Source organism: Eleutherodactylus coqui, chromosome 1 (genome assembly GCF_035609145.1).
Source record: "Eleutherodactylus coqui strain aEleCoq1 chromosome 1, aEleCoq1.hap1, whole genome shotgun sequence".
Taxonomy (NCBI): Eukaryota; Metazoa; Chordata; class Amphibia; order Anura; family Eleutherodactylidae; genus Eleutherodactylus; species Eleutherodactylus coqui.
Genome location: NC_089837.1, coordinates 158,112,775 through 158,128,415, shown reverse-complemented (window position 1 = coordinate 158,128,415; position 15,641 = coordinate 158,112,775). Strand labels below are relative to the sequence as shown.

The 15,641-nt window shown below is 40.8% G+C and overlaps 1 protein-coding gene across 9 annotated transcripts in view; it reads right to left on the bottom strand.

Annotated features, from left to right (window-relative positions):
- Window positions 1-2,844: 2,844 nt before the first annotated feature.
- The window catches only part of BCL6 (BCL6 transcription repressor), a 61,437-nt gene continuing 48,640 nt past the window's right edge, over window positions 2,845-15,641 (bottom strand). For 5 of the 9 annotated variants that reach the window (XM_066602196.1, XM_066602187.1, XM_066602226.1 and 2 more), the window contains 9 exons: window positions 11,579-11,617; window positions 11,187-11,360; window positions 10,774-10,995; window positions 9,663-10,622; window positions 9,316-9,491; window positions 7,564-7,731; window positions 7,059-7,189; window positions 6,457-6,594; window positions 2,845-5,295 (listed from right to left, as the gene is read on the bottom strand). In XM_066602196.1, coding sequence (XP_066458293.1) covers window positions 5,152-5,295; window positions 6,457-6,594; window positions 7,059-7,189; window positions 7,564-7,731; window positions 9,316-9,491; window positions 9,663-10,622; window positions 10,774-10,995; window positions 11,187-11,347 — 2,100 coding nt within the window. In that variant the 5' untranslated portion in view covers window positions 11,348-11,360; window positions 11,579-11,617 and the 3' untranslated portion in view covers window positions 2,845-5,151. Of the gene's footprint in view, window positions 5,296-6,456; window positions 6,595-7,058; window positions 7,190-7,563; window positions 7,732-9,315; window positions 9,492-9,662; window positions 10,623-10,773; window positions 10,996-11,186; window positions 11,361-11,578; window positions 11,618-12,644; window positions 15,637-15,641 lie in introns of those variants that run through there. The other 4 variants (XM_066602243.1, XM_066602250.1, XM_066602259.1 and 1 more) reach the window with 3 other exon arrangements.

Genomic DNA, 15,641 nt, shown 5'->3' with positions numbered 1-15,641 from the left:
TTCGCTCATCTCTACATGCTATTCCATTTTGTGGAGCCTAGTAACAAAGCATTTATATTAAATCTATATATTGTTATAACATGTGGCCCCGTTGGTGATCATGGCATCCTTCACAGGCATTCATTAAATTATGCGACACAAGCTTTTCATGATGCACCCATTAAATGAATGACTGTTTAGCCTATGAGGAACAGATGTGTTAATCAGATGCCTAACAGTAGGATTTGTTACCCATAGGCTATAGTGACATCCATTTAACTATTATATAAGGAAAAGCTATTGAACCTATCCATTAAATAGATGTGAATATAATATATAGGTGGTGAATGACACTGTTATACGCATGTCACAGTGTCTGTTTAAAGTATACATTGGCAGTTTTCCTGGCAATTACATTACACAGGGACAAAAAAAACTCCATGTATTTATGGACCGAGCGCTATTTTTTCTCAGTTATTCTCCACTAAAGGGCAAAGGATACCAACGATCTCTACTTTGCCATCTTATTAATGCAGCACAATCCTGCATTCCACTTTTGTGGAAACCGTTGGATTTGTTGATTGTAAGCACTGGCGTAACTATAGAGGATGCAGGGGATGCGGTTGCACCCGGGCCCAGGAGCCTTAGGGGGCCCATAAGGCCTCTATTCTCCATATAGGGAGCTCAGTACTATGAATAAAGCATTATAATTACAGGTTTTGCATTGGGCACCAGGAGCTTCAAGTTTCGCCTCAGCATTAAGAGGTTAAGAGAAGTTGGGGGGCCCCAAGATAAACTTTTGCACCCGGGCCCATGAGCCTTTAGCTACACCCCTGATTGTAAGTATGTGGTATTTGAGATAGAATGACATAACGTGAATAAACTCCCAACAGCCAAAAGACCATGCTCATATGGGGCGAATTTGCTGCAGATTTTCCACAGAAAATTCATAGCATTTAGGTCTTCTGTCCACGGGCACGCGCGGATTCCAAGTGCAGAAATCCACAGCAGAACCACCCGTGCCCGCAGCCATGGACATTTTACTCACTTGTACAGATGTAGTGTGGATCTTCTTTCTTCTGCATGGCCTAAGAGAAGTTCCACTAAAGAGGCTTCTATCGGATAAAGTTTACCTCCTCTATGGGCTCCAGTTAGGAGTTGTGAGCTATCGGGCAATGATTCACTGGATACGTAGAATACCCCTTACCCTCACCCAGTTATTGCTTTTTCCTTTTGCTTCTCTCTTCTGGTTCTCAGGCCTCTTCTTGCTTCAGGGGGTTTCATTCACAATCAGAAAATGTTGAGTGCATCGGTGAATGTGCTTGGAGAAGGCATTTAATACCTCAATATGTTGTATGCCTATATCTTGTCTTGTATCATATATAGCCTATTAAAATGTGGCCCTTGAGTACTGACCCTGCAGACCACAGTTGTTAGTTGTTGCACTTGAAGTGTAACTCTTATTTCCAAGAACTTTTTACATGTAATAGACATGACAAAAGTTTTGATTATTGGGGTCTAGTTGCTGAGACCCCCCACAATTACTACTTTGTGGCAAATTTAAAAAGGAAAATCTAAACAGACAAACTGCTAAATAGAGGAGCCAATAGCACTGGTGAGGGTACTGATGAACAGCCACTCACACACCTTCCTTATACTGGGGGGCAGCTGCTTAGTACTATACGCGCACAAATAAAAAGCAGTTTGGCTGTCTGCGTGTTTGGGATGTGGTGTTTGTACCTGTCCTCTTAAGTAAGTATATGGCCACTGTAACTTCCACCAATTGCTGTGCCCCTTTAGTATCTTTTTTGGCTCATTACAGTCAATGGCAGACTATACAGGCTCCAAAAAAGTAGAGTAAAAGCAATAGATAAAGATTATTATTAGATTGCAAGAGATAGGGGACTGAAGTTAACCAAAATCTTCATCAACTATATCAATATGACAAATAGTCTATTTAAATGTATGATTTAGTATCATGATCCGTACACTTTATGAACAGGGCTGTGGAGTCAGTAAGCCAAAGTCACAACTTCACCTCTCTCATAAATGGCTCATAAATATTCATTAGAAATAACAAATTTACTGTAGCCAAATGGTAGTATCAGGCTTAAGGAGTATGTAAACTTTTTGATGGGCGGGATTTGAGCGAGATATGTGATTTTAAGAAACTTTGTAATGTTAATTACTGGAATTTGCCTTCTAGTTATGTAAAGTCCTCGCTGGACTCCCCTGCAAACAACTTCTGCTAGTTGCGCAGATTGCTGTTCCTATGTGAAATCCTTACACCACTTCTAAGCAAGGGGTGTACAGACTGCAGTGTACAAGGGATCTGGTTGCAAAGCAGGTTTTGCTGAGGAGAGCCTCAGCCTCCAGACTGGAACAGTAATAAGTCGGCTCTCCCATACACAAACACTGAAGTCTGTACACTACTTACTAAGATGTGGTGTATATATTTCACATATAAAAAGGGTTCCTGTGTCCCCAAATAGAATGGCAGTGCTCATGCTTAGTCGTTGCTCCATACATTTGAATGGGACTGCTGAAGATAACCAAGCGCTTCATCTGAGCAATCAATGGCAGTCCCACTAAAATGAAAGCAGTGGTGGCCGAACATGCACATTGCCGCTCCCTTCACTGCCAGTCACAGGGGACACGGGATCCCCATTATAGTGACTCATGAGGGTCTTAGCAGATGATTCCCTATTGATAAAGTAGTTATCCCCTATGCTTTGAATAGGGTATCACTTGGATTATTCTTTTAACTCTATTGTTATGCACCTTTGTTAGTGTATTCAGGTTTGTGTTTTTACGCAAATAAAAAAAAAAACCTCCAGAAAAAAAATCAGAAGACTTTCCTTGCTGTTGAGGATTTTAGGATTTTATTTTTTTCTACTGGTACAGCTATTGTTTACATTGCAATAATGCAGTTTTAGAAACAGCCCAAACCCTGTCTCCCGGCAGTTTAATATTAACACAAGCAGGACAAAGCGTCATGAAATCAACAGGAGGAGAACAAAAAAAATATATATAATAAAATAATGACTGACCTTTCCTAAAGATTAGTGACTAGCTTTAGGATGTACCTTTAAAAAGGGATTGGGTTCAAAACATTCATTAACCCCTTTAATGCCAGTGGGACTGGCAACACGTTGCTGTTCCCCCTGGCGCCAATGAGGTTAAAAGGCACCAAAGACAAAATATACATATTTACAAACATACAAGAAGAACAAAAGTTACATAATCCTTCGACAGGGTGTCTGAGTTTTTAAACTTACTGTAAACCTTCACTTCCAAAAAAAACCAAAAAAATAAAATACAGACTGTTGCGTTTAGACAAAATAACTTTTCACGTACACTGGTGCAATACATTAAAATATCTTGTAAGTGCTCTATCACAATAAAACAAGTCTCAGATTGGATTCTGCCCGCAGATACAATCTAAATGTTTGCTGTATTTCATAATTTCTTTATAGCGCTTTTTTTTAAACCTTTTTTGTTTTTTACTCTTCATAATATAGGTATATTTATATTTATATATATATATATATTTATTCATATATATACATTTACAACTCTGCCATAAATTCCTTTTCCTTTGGTTAAAACTATAACAAAAGTTAAAGCCCTCTCTCAAGAAGCATACACAATAATTCTTTGTTCTATTTTTTGCCTTACAACAAGTGCACATTTTGCATATCATAAAATTAAATACTTTGTAAATGTTTCAAGGGTGCAAGAAAGTTAGCGGCTAGAAAAATATCTGATTTAGGTGCCTCCTAGTGCTGGTATAATATTGCAGCTTTAGCAAAAAGGTACCTTCTGGGGTCATATCAGCCTAATCTAAAAGGCAAGGTTATCACTGGCCAAATGACTCAAGAATGCCTTATTGCTGTATAAACAAGGGGACTAAGGCAGGGCAAGTGTTGAACTCTGCCCAGGCAGAATGGACCAGTTTATCATTTCCCATTTGAAGAACGACAGTCAGTTGACTCTGCTATGACAGTCTTACATTGGACCACAGCTTGGTGCATTGCTAGGTCCTGTAGCAGCCAAGAGATTTACATAGACTTAAGTGTCCCTCACATCAGTATGTCAAACTTCTAGCACCTGGCACTGACACGGTAATTCATGCAGTCCCACTTATGTACATGGCTAAACACTGTCCCCTATAACACAACACCCTCCTTGGGTGCAAGGATTGATATATTATATGTGTAACTGGATTTTAATTTGTGTATTTTTTTTTATTTAAGGTGCCAAATATAGACTATTATTAAGAGCACAAGTACAAACATAAGTAGAAGTGGCAAGGTGCATATTTGAAGTGCTTGTGTTTGGCATCCATAGAATGCCACATGGCACCCAAGTCTGGAGATATTGGTAAGAGGATTCATAAATAATTCAGCTTCCCAACAGATTTTGGTTTTCCCCAGTTTGTACCCAACTTCTTTACAGTCACTAAAACATGGCTGTTGATAATATCATTCTACTAAGCTAGATATGGTTAGCCACCAAAGGAAAAAAAAGTCATAAAAAGTAGAAAGATGCTTCCCGTGGGGCATCTTGGCAAATATGAACAAAAGGAAAATGGGATAATCACAATAATGCCTAAGTGCAGGCATAAGAACCAGGAAATCTTAAGGGACCTGTGAATCCCCAGCTGATGAATTACCTACCAAAGTATGGCCGCTCAAAAACTGGATTCTTAAAAGATGCTAACCCTCACCATTATCATTAGGAGGGATTGTAGAATCCCTCCCAAAACAACCATACTAACATAATGACAGATTCATATACAGCTGGTGCTTCAAAAGCTATATTTCACTCCCCATGGGAGTGCCAGTGCATTGTTGGCTGGGTCCACGCAGCAAGGTGCAACAGGCTTTGCATGCCCAATTAAACTCTTTCAGTCTTTTCCTCAACATTCTGATTCTCGCAGACTGAGAAATAAAACGCTGAAATAAAGAGCGCATGGTCACTATGCCACACAGATTTTAAAAAAAAATTAAAAAAAGTATATATATATGTATATATATATATTTACAATTAAGGGCGCACATTTCACATGACCAGGACAAAAAAAAAAAAAAAAGAAAGCTAAACCCGTTTTGTTTTGCCCATATACGCTTAAAGGTCAAATAGAGGCACTCCAGTTTCATTGGGCAGGGCTCAGCAAGATTTCGGGAGATCAGCAGGGAGCTCTGCTTGAGACACACGGTACTGGACTTTTGTGTTGGTGATTGCACCATGTTTTTGACGCAGGTGAAGTCTTAATTGGCTCTTATGACGAAAATGAAGATTGCATTTTTCGCACTAGAAGAAAATAAGAAAAAAAAGATATTTTTAGTACAAATTGTAAAAAGGAAACAGCAGATGTTACTCACATTTTAAAGGGAACCTGTCACAGGGGTCATGCTGTCAGAATCACGGGCAACATGAACCTGAGACAGGTATGCCCTTTACCCCCAGGTATGTGTTATTCTGAAACGCTGCAATGTTTCCGAATGAGCATACTTTGAAGTTTGACTAGGAACAGAGCTCCGGAGTCCCTTTTGTAGAGCTGTCAGTCAACATTCTGTGGGTGGGTAGGAGGGTGGTGCAGCCTACTTTTTTGACTCGCAGCAACATTCCGAGTCAAACTTCAAAGAGTGTTTATTCTGAAACGTTGCATTTTAGGGCAGTATGAATCTGGTGACAGGTTCCCTTTAAATATACATTGTGTGTCTAGACCGTTACAATCAAACATTCACTTTTATGATCCATACATTTATATTTACCCTATGTTTGCATTAAAGTTTCTGTATACCAATCACTAAGGTACCTATATCTGTGCATTTAAACAACATGCTTTGATTTTAGTGAAATCACAATGTATCAGGGCTAGAGATGAGCGAACTTACTCTGTTCGGGTGTTTTTGGACCCGAGCACCGCTTTTTCCGAGTAACTGAGTACTCGGACGAAAAGATTCGGGGGGCACCGGGGGCGGCGTGGTGGAGCGGGGGGGTAGCAGTGGGAAACAGGGGGGAGCTCTCCCCCCTCCACTCCCCTCTGCAACCCCCCGCGCACCCGAGGCACCCCCCCCCCCCCCCCGAATCTTTTCGTCCGAGTAGTCAGTTACTCGGAAAAGGCGGTGCTCGGGTCCAAAAACACCCGAACCGAGTAAGTTCGCTCATCTCTAATCAGGGCATGTTCACATGTTGCAAAAATGTCTGTAACTAAAGAATCCACTACATACATTTGAATGGAGTTGCTTTTGCAAATGGATTTCTGAGAGAGTGGCAGAAATGTCTGCAACGAGTCTACTACATATGAACAAACCCTAAACCAATCAGCTGTACATCACCTGTATGGATGTGAAACGTTTCTTCAAAAGTCTAATATTTTATTGGGCTATTGCATTACATAATATATAAAAATGAGTCCAGAAAGTAGCAAAACAGTTTGTATGACACAAGTTTAGACAGTGGACCTACATGATAGGGTTTCTCTCCAGTGTGAATACGTAGATGGCTCTTTAATGTCTGCAAGTGTCGGAATCTGGTTCCACAGATCTCACATGGATATGGCTTTTCCCCGGTATGTATTAGTACATGCGCACGGAGATGAGCAACCTGAAAAACAAAATACAAAGGATTTAATTAAAGGATGGACTCTGATATAAACAAGAAAAAAATAACTGTTAAATTAATATGATGAGTACTATATATATATATATATATATATATATATATATATACACACACACACATACGTATGAGCTGTTGATTCAAAATAGGATATTTTTTTTAACTAAAGACTATTTGTAAACCTGTGAGACTATTTATTGTAGATGCACTGCAGCAAAAGTGCATGTAGCCTTTAAGTTTACAAGTGGTCTACAAGTGGGCAAGATATACAGACTCTAGCAATATTAGGCTTTGACCATTTCTGTCACATCTACGGCAACAATGCCCTGAAGAGTACATTTAAATTGGCTGGTCAAAACCAAGAGCACGTTTCTGCATGTGACTAAAAGAACAGTAATAGTTTCAGTAATGCAGATTAAACTCTTGTCGGAGACTAGTCTGCCACGTACCTGTACGAAGCGGGCACCGCATGTCTCACACTTATACGGCTTTTCCCCAGAGTGAATTCTTGTGTGTGTCTTTAGGTTTGCTGGTCGATTAAACTGCGCACCACAAATACTACATCGATAAGGTTTCTCACCTGGAAGTTAAATCAAGAGATAAACATCCATTAAAGGGATTTAAAAAACATTTCTTGAAAAAGTAGAAGAAACTTCTTGTGAACTTAAAAGATTTTAAATATTTTGAATTAACATTTTAAAAAAATGGCTGAGACGTGGAGGAAGGGAGGAATATCAATAGTATAAGACAGAGGAGCCAGTCACACTGATTCCTAGGTGAACAAGTGCTACATTTTAAGTTCAGATGGAGTAAAAGTTGTTGAATTCTTTTAAAATCTTTTACTGCCATTTTTAAGGTGTTACTAACTCCACTGGCATCAAAATGGGATACAATACATTGTTTTAAACAGAGTGTCAATAAATGTGACAACCCTGGGATCATTTAGCAACTCACCAGTGTGTACGGTCTTGTGGCTGGCAAGGTTTCCTTTGTAGCGGAATGAAGCTTGGCAGCGGTCGCACTTATAGGGCTTATCACTGTGCATCTGCAAAGTGTGTCTTTTTAAAGAGCCCTCTTCAGAGAAACGAGAGTCGCATTCATTACAAAAGAAAGTGCCATTTTCTGTAGGGAAAACACAAACAGGTTAGCGATTACAAAAAGAAAATGTGATGTTTACTACTGTTGCCTTATGGCACGAAGCATGGGCTTACGTCTACATGGAGTCTATATGGATCTCTTTCTGCAGATATATTACATTTCCTCAGACACTATAACCCGGATTCTTGTGTCTGTGTACAAATTTATGTATTAAGGCAGCTGTAAGACCCATTGGGGAGAGGAACAAATGAAGATGACCACTAACTCTTAAGTCCCATTTAGACACAATGATTATCGCTCAAAAGCCATCTTTTCAGCAATATCGTTGCGTGTAAATGTGCCTATCTTTCAGTTTTCTGCCAAACGGTGAATTTCAGTTCGGCATGAAATCCATAGTTCGGCACAACAGCTGATAAGACAGACCGCACGCTGTGTTCTGCCCGAGGAACGCAGATTACATTGTCTCAGCTGTCAGCCCCATGGCAGAACCAAGGCAATGTATTCAGTGAACAGCGGAAGGTCTGTTCCCCGATTACAGCTCCTGGCGGCTCACACAATACTAATTGGAACTAATAGGCATTAGTACCAAGTAGTAGTTTTATGCAAAATGATCGCTCAAAAGCCATCTTTTGAGCAATCATCTTTGTGTCTAAATGCACCATTGGTCTTAAGGCTGTCTGGGATAATTTTGTGAATTCTGCAATGAGCAGAGAGTTGGATCAGATGACCCTGGAGATCCCTTCCAACTCTACCATTCTATGATTTTCATGTTCGGGTCGGATTCTGTATGCGGGAGCCCGCAGCGGAATCCAAACCTGCCAGCGGCCGAGAACCCTGCTTACCTGTCCGGGTCTTTTTTTCTCTACTGCGGATGGGTGCGGAAGTGCCAGCTGGCGCACCTGCACAGTAGAGTTGTTTTTTTTTTAAACTCCTGCTTTCCCGTGGAATCTGTGGCCTGTCCACAATGTTAATTGCAGACAGGCCACGGATCGGAAGGCTTCCATTGACTTCAATGGAAGCCGTCCATGTGGGAACTGCACTGAAATGGATAATGCTGCAATTTCGAGTTCCACACCCAAAGGTCCACAAATCAAATCCGCATTCTTTAATTCAGTCGCGGACGCCCATGTTTCCCTATGGGCAGCTTGAACTGCCCGTGGACATTGTGCCTAAGGGCTTAGTCACACGGGCGCATCCAGGCGCCGCTGCGCCCGTCTTCCTGCAGGATAAGACGGCCGCATTGCAGGTGCGGAGAAAGAACACATGACCGGCTCCATTGCCGGTCATGTGTTCTTTCTTCCGGCGCTGCGGAGAGTCGTCCGCACGTCTTCATGCAGGAAGACGGGCGCATCGGCACCCGGATCCGCCCGTGTGACTGAGCCCTAAATATGTAGAACCTACATATATACTACTACTAAGAAATATACAAGTTTGGTTATTTATGGTAAAGATTCCACATGGATATATTGTAGAACTGTAGTTTGCAATGGAACAAGACATAATACTGTTTTTCTAGGCAGGGAACTACAGGAAAAACAAAACATAAAATACATAATATGTACCCTAAATGGTATAAGACAATTTTGGTTCCCAAATTTAAAAACTTACCACAGCTTGAATCTGAAAACTCTGATTGGGTCTCGGCTATCTCTTCTCCAAAGTTCGAACCAGGAGTGTGAGGACACATTTCAGGAGGGGATTGTGAAGAAAATATGTTGAATTTGGCTGTGGGGATGTAAAGAGGGGAATGTCCTTCACTGCTCAAAGGTGACCCCTCCATACTTCTGTGAAAACAAACAATTTACTTGTGTTACTTTACGATTATATGGTGGTACTTTTTTTTTTTATATAAAACTCTAAACTGGCCAATAAAGAACTGGGTGTGAGAATCAATTCAACTATGTAAGACAAATGGTAAAGAAAAAAATGTTTTGTTACAGCTTTTCATTGCTTACCTGTTCACAAGGCTGTTCAATTTGCTCGCCTGAGGTACAGCCAGGTCTTCAGGGCTCCCATTAAGTTTAGATGAAGTTTGAATGTCCATATTTTCCGACTTTACTGGCTGCTGACATGCTGCCTGAGAAGTGTAAAATGGTGGGGACAGGTTGACCATTTCACTTTGGTTGGCGCACCCTTCTTTGTCACTCTGATTCAGGGAATTCAGCAATTTATACTTTTTCCAGTTACAAGCCTTTGGGTCTGTAGAAGATTTCGACAAAGGAGAACTAGATCCTTGTGAAATTCGAGCATTTTTACTGCTGCTGGACTCTGTTGGAGAGTTAGGTTGGCAGTCAGACTTCTGTGGACTTTGAGGGCTAACAAGCCCTTTGCGGTTGACAGGTGAGTTTGTGGGTTTAAAGTGCGCTATTTCATCCTCCGAGGATGTTCTTTCCTCCTCTTTCCCTTTGTCACAATTATAGAATGGGCTGTTTCTTACAGATGGACCAGCGGACCTTGAGCCTGCAAGCACACTGTATTGAGAGTCACTATGGGGGTCTTCCAACGCAGCCTCCTTAGGAGAGTAGATGTTGCTGTGGCACACGTTAATAGACAAGTCTGTGACCGCTTTCCTGTAATCTCCTAGCACAGTCCTTGAATTTTCTCCAGGTAACACACTTTCCTTAGGATATCTATTGGATCTTTGGATGTCAGCCATCTGCACATCTCTTACTTCATCCTCCGGAAATAGAAACCCGTGAACTGGAATGTGACTGTACAGAGGGTAAGAGGATGTAGAGCCATTGTACAAGTTGGGTATATAAGACCTTCCATCGCAGATGGCTGCATTACGAAGAGGTACAGTATTTTCTGATATCTCACAGTTTCTGTAGGCCATAACATCAGGCGGTAACATCGACCTGCCTTGCAGAAAGTCTTCCCCTCTGGATGATTTCACAGAACTTACAATATCTTCACTGTAAAGACACAAACAAAAAAATATATATACTTATGGCATAAAGTAAGTTCATGACTAACTGGAAAAAAAAAAAAAAGATCATTCATTGTAAGGGCATGGTAAACACTAAGCAAGGTACAAAAAGTTTGATGTCACAAATGCAACGCTACCTGGACTTGAGGAACCTCTGGCAGGTATCCACAACATGCTCCATCTGGAGGTAAAGTGCAGTGCCCATGACTGCCATAATGCTGCTGTCTCTTAAATTAAGCCGAGATGTATACATGAAATCCAAAAGGACTCTAAAGCCCTCTGCACTGATCTCGGGATCAAGGTTGATGATGTTCATGTTGCACTTCATCTGGTCAGTAAAGATGGTATAGAATAATCCACTGCAAAAAAAAAAAAAGGCAAATTTAAGTTTCGGATGCATGTACAAAGAAAATTACATTTCCGCAGAGTAATTGTAAAACAATACAAGTTGGTAAAAAACACTGAAAGATACTTCCTAAAGTCTAAAACAATCCATAATGGCCTATAGGCACCAATGAGAAATAACTAATGACTACCAAGTCAAACTCACCTGCAAGCCATCAAAACTGTCTTGTGAGCTCGAAAGTGTTCCCTGTTCACAACGATGATCACATCTGTTAGGATGTCTCTACTTCGAAGACGGTTGAGGTTCAAGAGGACATCACTAGCGTGCCGCGTGAACTGGATGCAGCTGTCAGTTGCAGATGTCATTGTTGCCCCTATCCTGGAAGAAGAGAAGACCCAGAACTTCAGTACTCGTATATAACCGAAGCTTGCCGCTACTCTGAATTACATTTCAAACAAGTTTCAACTTCCACTTTTGGTAGTTTGTGTCATTTATGGATCGCTATTCACCAGTTATGAAAGTGAAGTGACATTCATTTGAGTAACCAAATAGTAAACAGTATACACAATCAAACCGAAGAACAAACAAGTACTCACCCAAAGTTTCAATTCAAAATACAAACTCCTCTGTGAATACTGAAAGAGAAAAAAAAGACAAGAAAGTATGAGTAGGCATGTTGGATGAAAACAGTCAAAATGTCCTAAAATGTAACATACTAAGTAATGTCAGATATTAGATGACTGTTGCTTTCCCAACTAAGTCCCAGTCCCAGGTGTGTGAGCACTCCATGTTACACAACAGTCTCAGGTGAATTGGCCTTCCTCCGGTTTACATATATTTGCAGAAATGGGTTCTATAGCATGTTAGAATCCATGTCCTGTTCATCCGATTTTTTTATTTATTTTTTTTTTGGGGGGGGGGGGGTCCTTGATTTCTTCTTACAGTCAATACATGATTTGTACAACTACAAACCCATGTGATAACACAGGGAGAATAATAAATTGTAAACCACCATGGAGACAGAGACCAATGTGAGTATACACATCATCGGCAGAAATGTGGATGCCGAATGAAGATAAGCAATGCAATGATATACTCCAAATGCTGTTTTTTGGGGAGGTTTAATGCCCTAAATTGTGAGCGGCTCACATATTAGTCTAAGTACATTTCACATCCCACAAGTGAAAGCAGAAGCTTTCTGGTTTCTACAGGGTTTCAAGTGCAAAAGAACACAACAATCTGGTCCAACAGTTTACGGGACAGGTAGTAAATGGTTAAGGCTAAATATATCGAGGCCAATTCCTCTTCCAAGGAAGCTTGCAGGCAGGTGTTTCCCGCACTCAGTAGTTTCTCTACCTCTTTTTACACATTTCAATCGATTGCCTTCCAAAACAATCTGAAGAAAGTCACTGATTGCTGGATTACACTAAGTAGACCAAAAGTAATGAATCCATAAACTAGTGCAGCACGCATCAGGTTACTGCACTGTGCGCTTGCCCTGTGGTACCACATGTACCATGTTACCTGTACTACTATATACAATATCTACTACATTTACAGATAGATACCTCCAGTTGTATCTGCCTAGACTACCATATCCAAATCAAGAATGGCACACCATTAAGATGTCCAAGACACACAAATAGAATATGTACACATTACCTTATATACAGAGTGCTGAAGAGCCTCTTGCATGCATAGCTTTTCCCATAGAACATTAACCCCTTAATGCTGCAGGTCATACAGTTATGTCATGGAAGTTCGGGTTTGTATGGCGTGGGATCGGGGGATTGATACCGCTCCATGAAGGGCAGATGTCGGCTGTCTTTGATAGCTGACAGCTGTGCACAACAGCCGCAATCAACTATTAACCTAATAAATAACGGCGGAGTTCAGGGGGTCCTGAACGCCCACCACGTTGAGATTCTGGGGTACCGTTCAGCTGCCATGGCAGCTAGGGGTCTTCTGAAGCCCCCCAGGGTTACCATTGCAAATTGCCTATAAAGCCATGCCTGTGGCGTGGCTTGATAGACTACCTGTCAGGAGCAATTAAATCTATATGACTGCCGTTTGCCATGTGTTTCTGCCTGTACTGTATAGTCGTAGCCGCGGTTTAACGTTGACCTATAGATTTTGTTCATTTGGGAAGTGCTGACTTTCTTTTTTCTGCAGCAAAAAGTTATGTCATTTTCGCTCATATGCCATAGAAACAAGATAGCAGAACTTCAATTTTTTTTCATTCCACTCCACATTTTCAGTACATTAAATAGTACTAATGAAAAATACAACTCGTCCCGCAAAAAACAAGCCCTCATACAGCTACATTGATGGATAAATAAAGGGGTTATGAAAGTTTTTGAAAGTGGAGAAGAAAAACCGAAAATGATCAAAAGGGGTTAACAGATACACATGCTGTGTTATCATCCGCTACCTGCTATGCATGCAGGGGTTGGATACATTCTGGGAAGTATTTGACTCAGACTGGGATTACTTCACCCAATGAACTCCACTACAATTAGCTTTCCTGGAAAGCCAGTCTAGAGCACATTCTTACAGGAAGGCTTCCCAACACAAGACACATTTCAGCTGTCAAAGTACAAAACTCAGAAGTCATTATCTAAGGAGCCGAAAAGACAAACAATTACTGCAGGTTGGGCGTCTAAGGCGGAGTTCACATCTTCTCACCAAACTCTGCATCACTTGTTCATCTTCACATCATGCGATTCAGTGACGTTATAGGGAAGGTGGTTGTAAATGGCAGCGCAGTATTGTAGGCATTAGTTGTACTACTGTGTGTTCATTTACAAATAGCTATCATTGCGCTAGATGAACGCGCACGCTAAACTTGCAATGTGCCTTTCAGATGTGGCATGGCTGGGAAATGTGAAGACAGCCTTAATCATCTCTTTAATTGAATGTCACTACATCTTCACACAGACCGAAGTCGTTCTGCTTTGGGGATGGTGCAGAATTTGTGAAATAAATGATATATTGCATTACTTGGGCTTAAGTTTATAAAACATGGGATCTATATTCTAATACAACTCATGTTTATCCGTGTTTAGATGTTTGCTTGTACAGAACCTACTACGCAATAGATTCCCATAAACTGCCACCAGATGGCGATAAGCACACGACTGTCATCTCTTATGTAGGTTCTGCCTTTTGGTAGTAGTTGTTTAGCTTAATTAGATATCAAGTTGTGACAAATGGTCATAGCACTTTTTGGTAAATCACTAGGTACTGCACTGGAGTATTGCATCATGATAAACCCAAACAGCTGAACAAAGCGGTCCGAATGCATCAGTAAAAATGTAGAAAATATTTCTTATTTTAGTCTTTATTATTTTTTATTCTTATCTCAGTGTCTTTGCACTTCCGAGGAAAAGCCAAGTTTTACCTTAGTTTTTGTGATATGTTCTAAGCCTCTTAAGAAACTGCAGCTGACACTTATTACATTAGCAATGGAGTTAGAAAGTGCTATGTCTACAGTAGCCATGGGAAACAATGTGGGAAACACTTTGGCTATGATGCTACTACGAGAATACATTATACTTCATGACGTTCGCTATATCCAAAATGCAGTAGAAAGAGCTGATGCAAGTAATATCCAGTATTTCAGCACCAAGACTAAAAGAAGCCGTGTACCCCGCTCTACAATAATACCGGCATCTGCTGCTCATGCCACCCAGCAAGGGAAGAAAGCAGATTGCTTCATCTAAATCATGCTATGCTGCCTTATTAAAAAAAGAGCCATTTTAATCTGTCCCTCATAGGAAAAAAAAGATGTAAGGGGCAATTCTCCCAGTTTGCTTTCTAGCAGAGAATCACTTTCAAGTTCATTGGATTAATTATTTAAAAATACACAAGCCGCCTGGGATTTGTGACTGGCAGCGAGCTCTCCCTGCAATGTTACTCATTCCTTATTTAACCAACAACTTGTAACAGTATCAGAGAAGAGCAAGTTCTAAAAGAGCTACATAGGCAGAGACTTTGCATCACAGCACTGAACTGGTTAATCCTACCAGCTACAACGTTGTAGCATATATTTACAAACAAGCAGAAAACTTAGGAAGCCTATCATTGCAAAAAAGGTACGTAACAGTAGGTGCGTAGGGATTAGAGTGCCAGCTCTGTAGAATAGCGCAGTTATACCACAGGACAAACTGGGAGCAATTCAATATAGCAGCAGAGTAATCCTTAGCTATGGTGGGGCACAGACCACCAAAGAGAAGTAAAGGCCCCATAGTAAACATCACAATGGGATACCCCTCTTGCAGCCCCTAATTACAGGAGGTAAGGGCAGCATTACCCTTTGATCCCTTGCAGAGGGATCCCCGCACCATCCCAAAAAGGCTTCTTCCGAGGATGACATGCCCTCGGCTTCTAGGCATGAAAAGTCCAACTAACTACTAAAAATATGACTCGAGAAAACTTGTTTTATTTATAGCCGGGACGTGCAGAATCCTAAATAATCTATATAGAAGTATTTTCCATTTGGTTATATACGTTTTAGAAACAGCATGGCGAAAATAAATGATGATATTCAGGCAATACACATGTTGGGTCTGGAGCCAATGCAATACAAATCCTAAGTATCCCACTTTATAAAGTAAGCACAAATCCCACAGGGTTACAGCTGGCGACATAACTCATGCC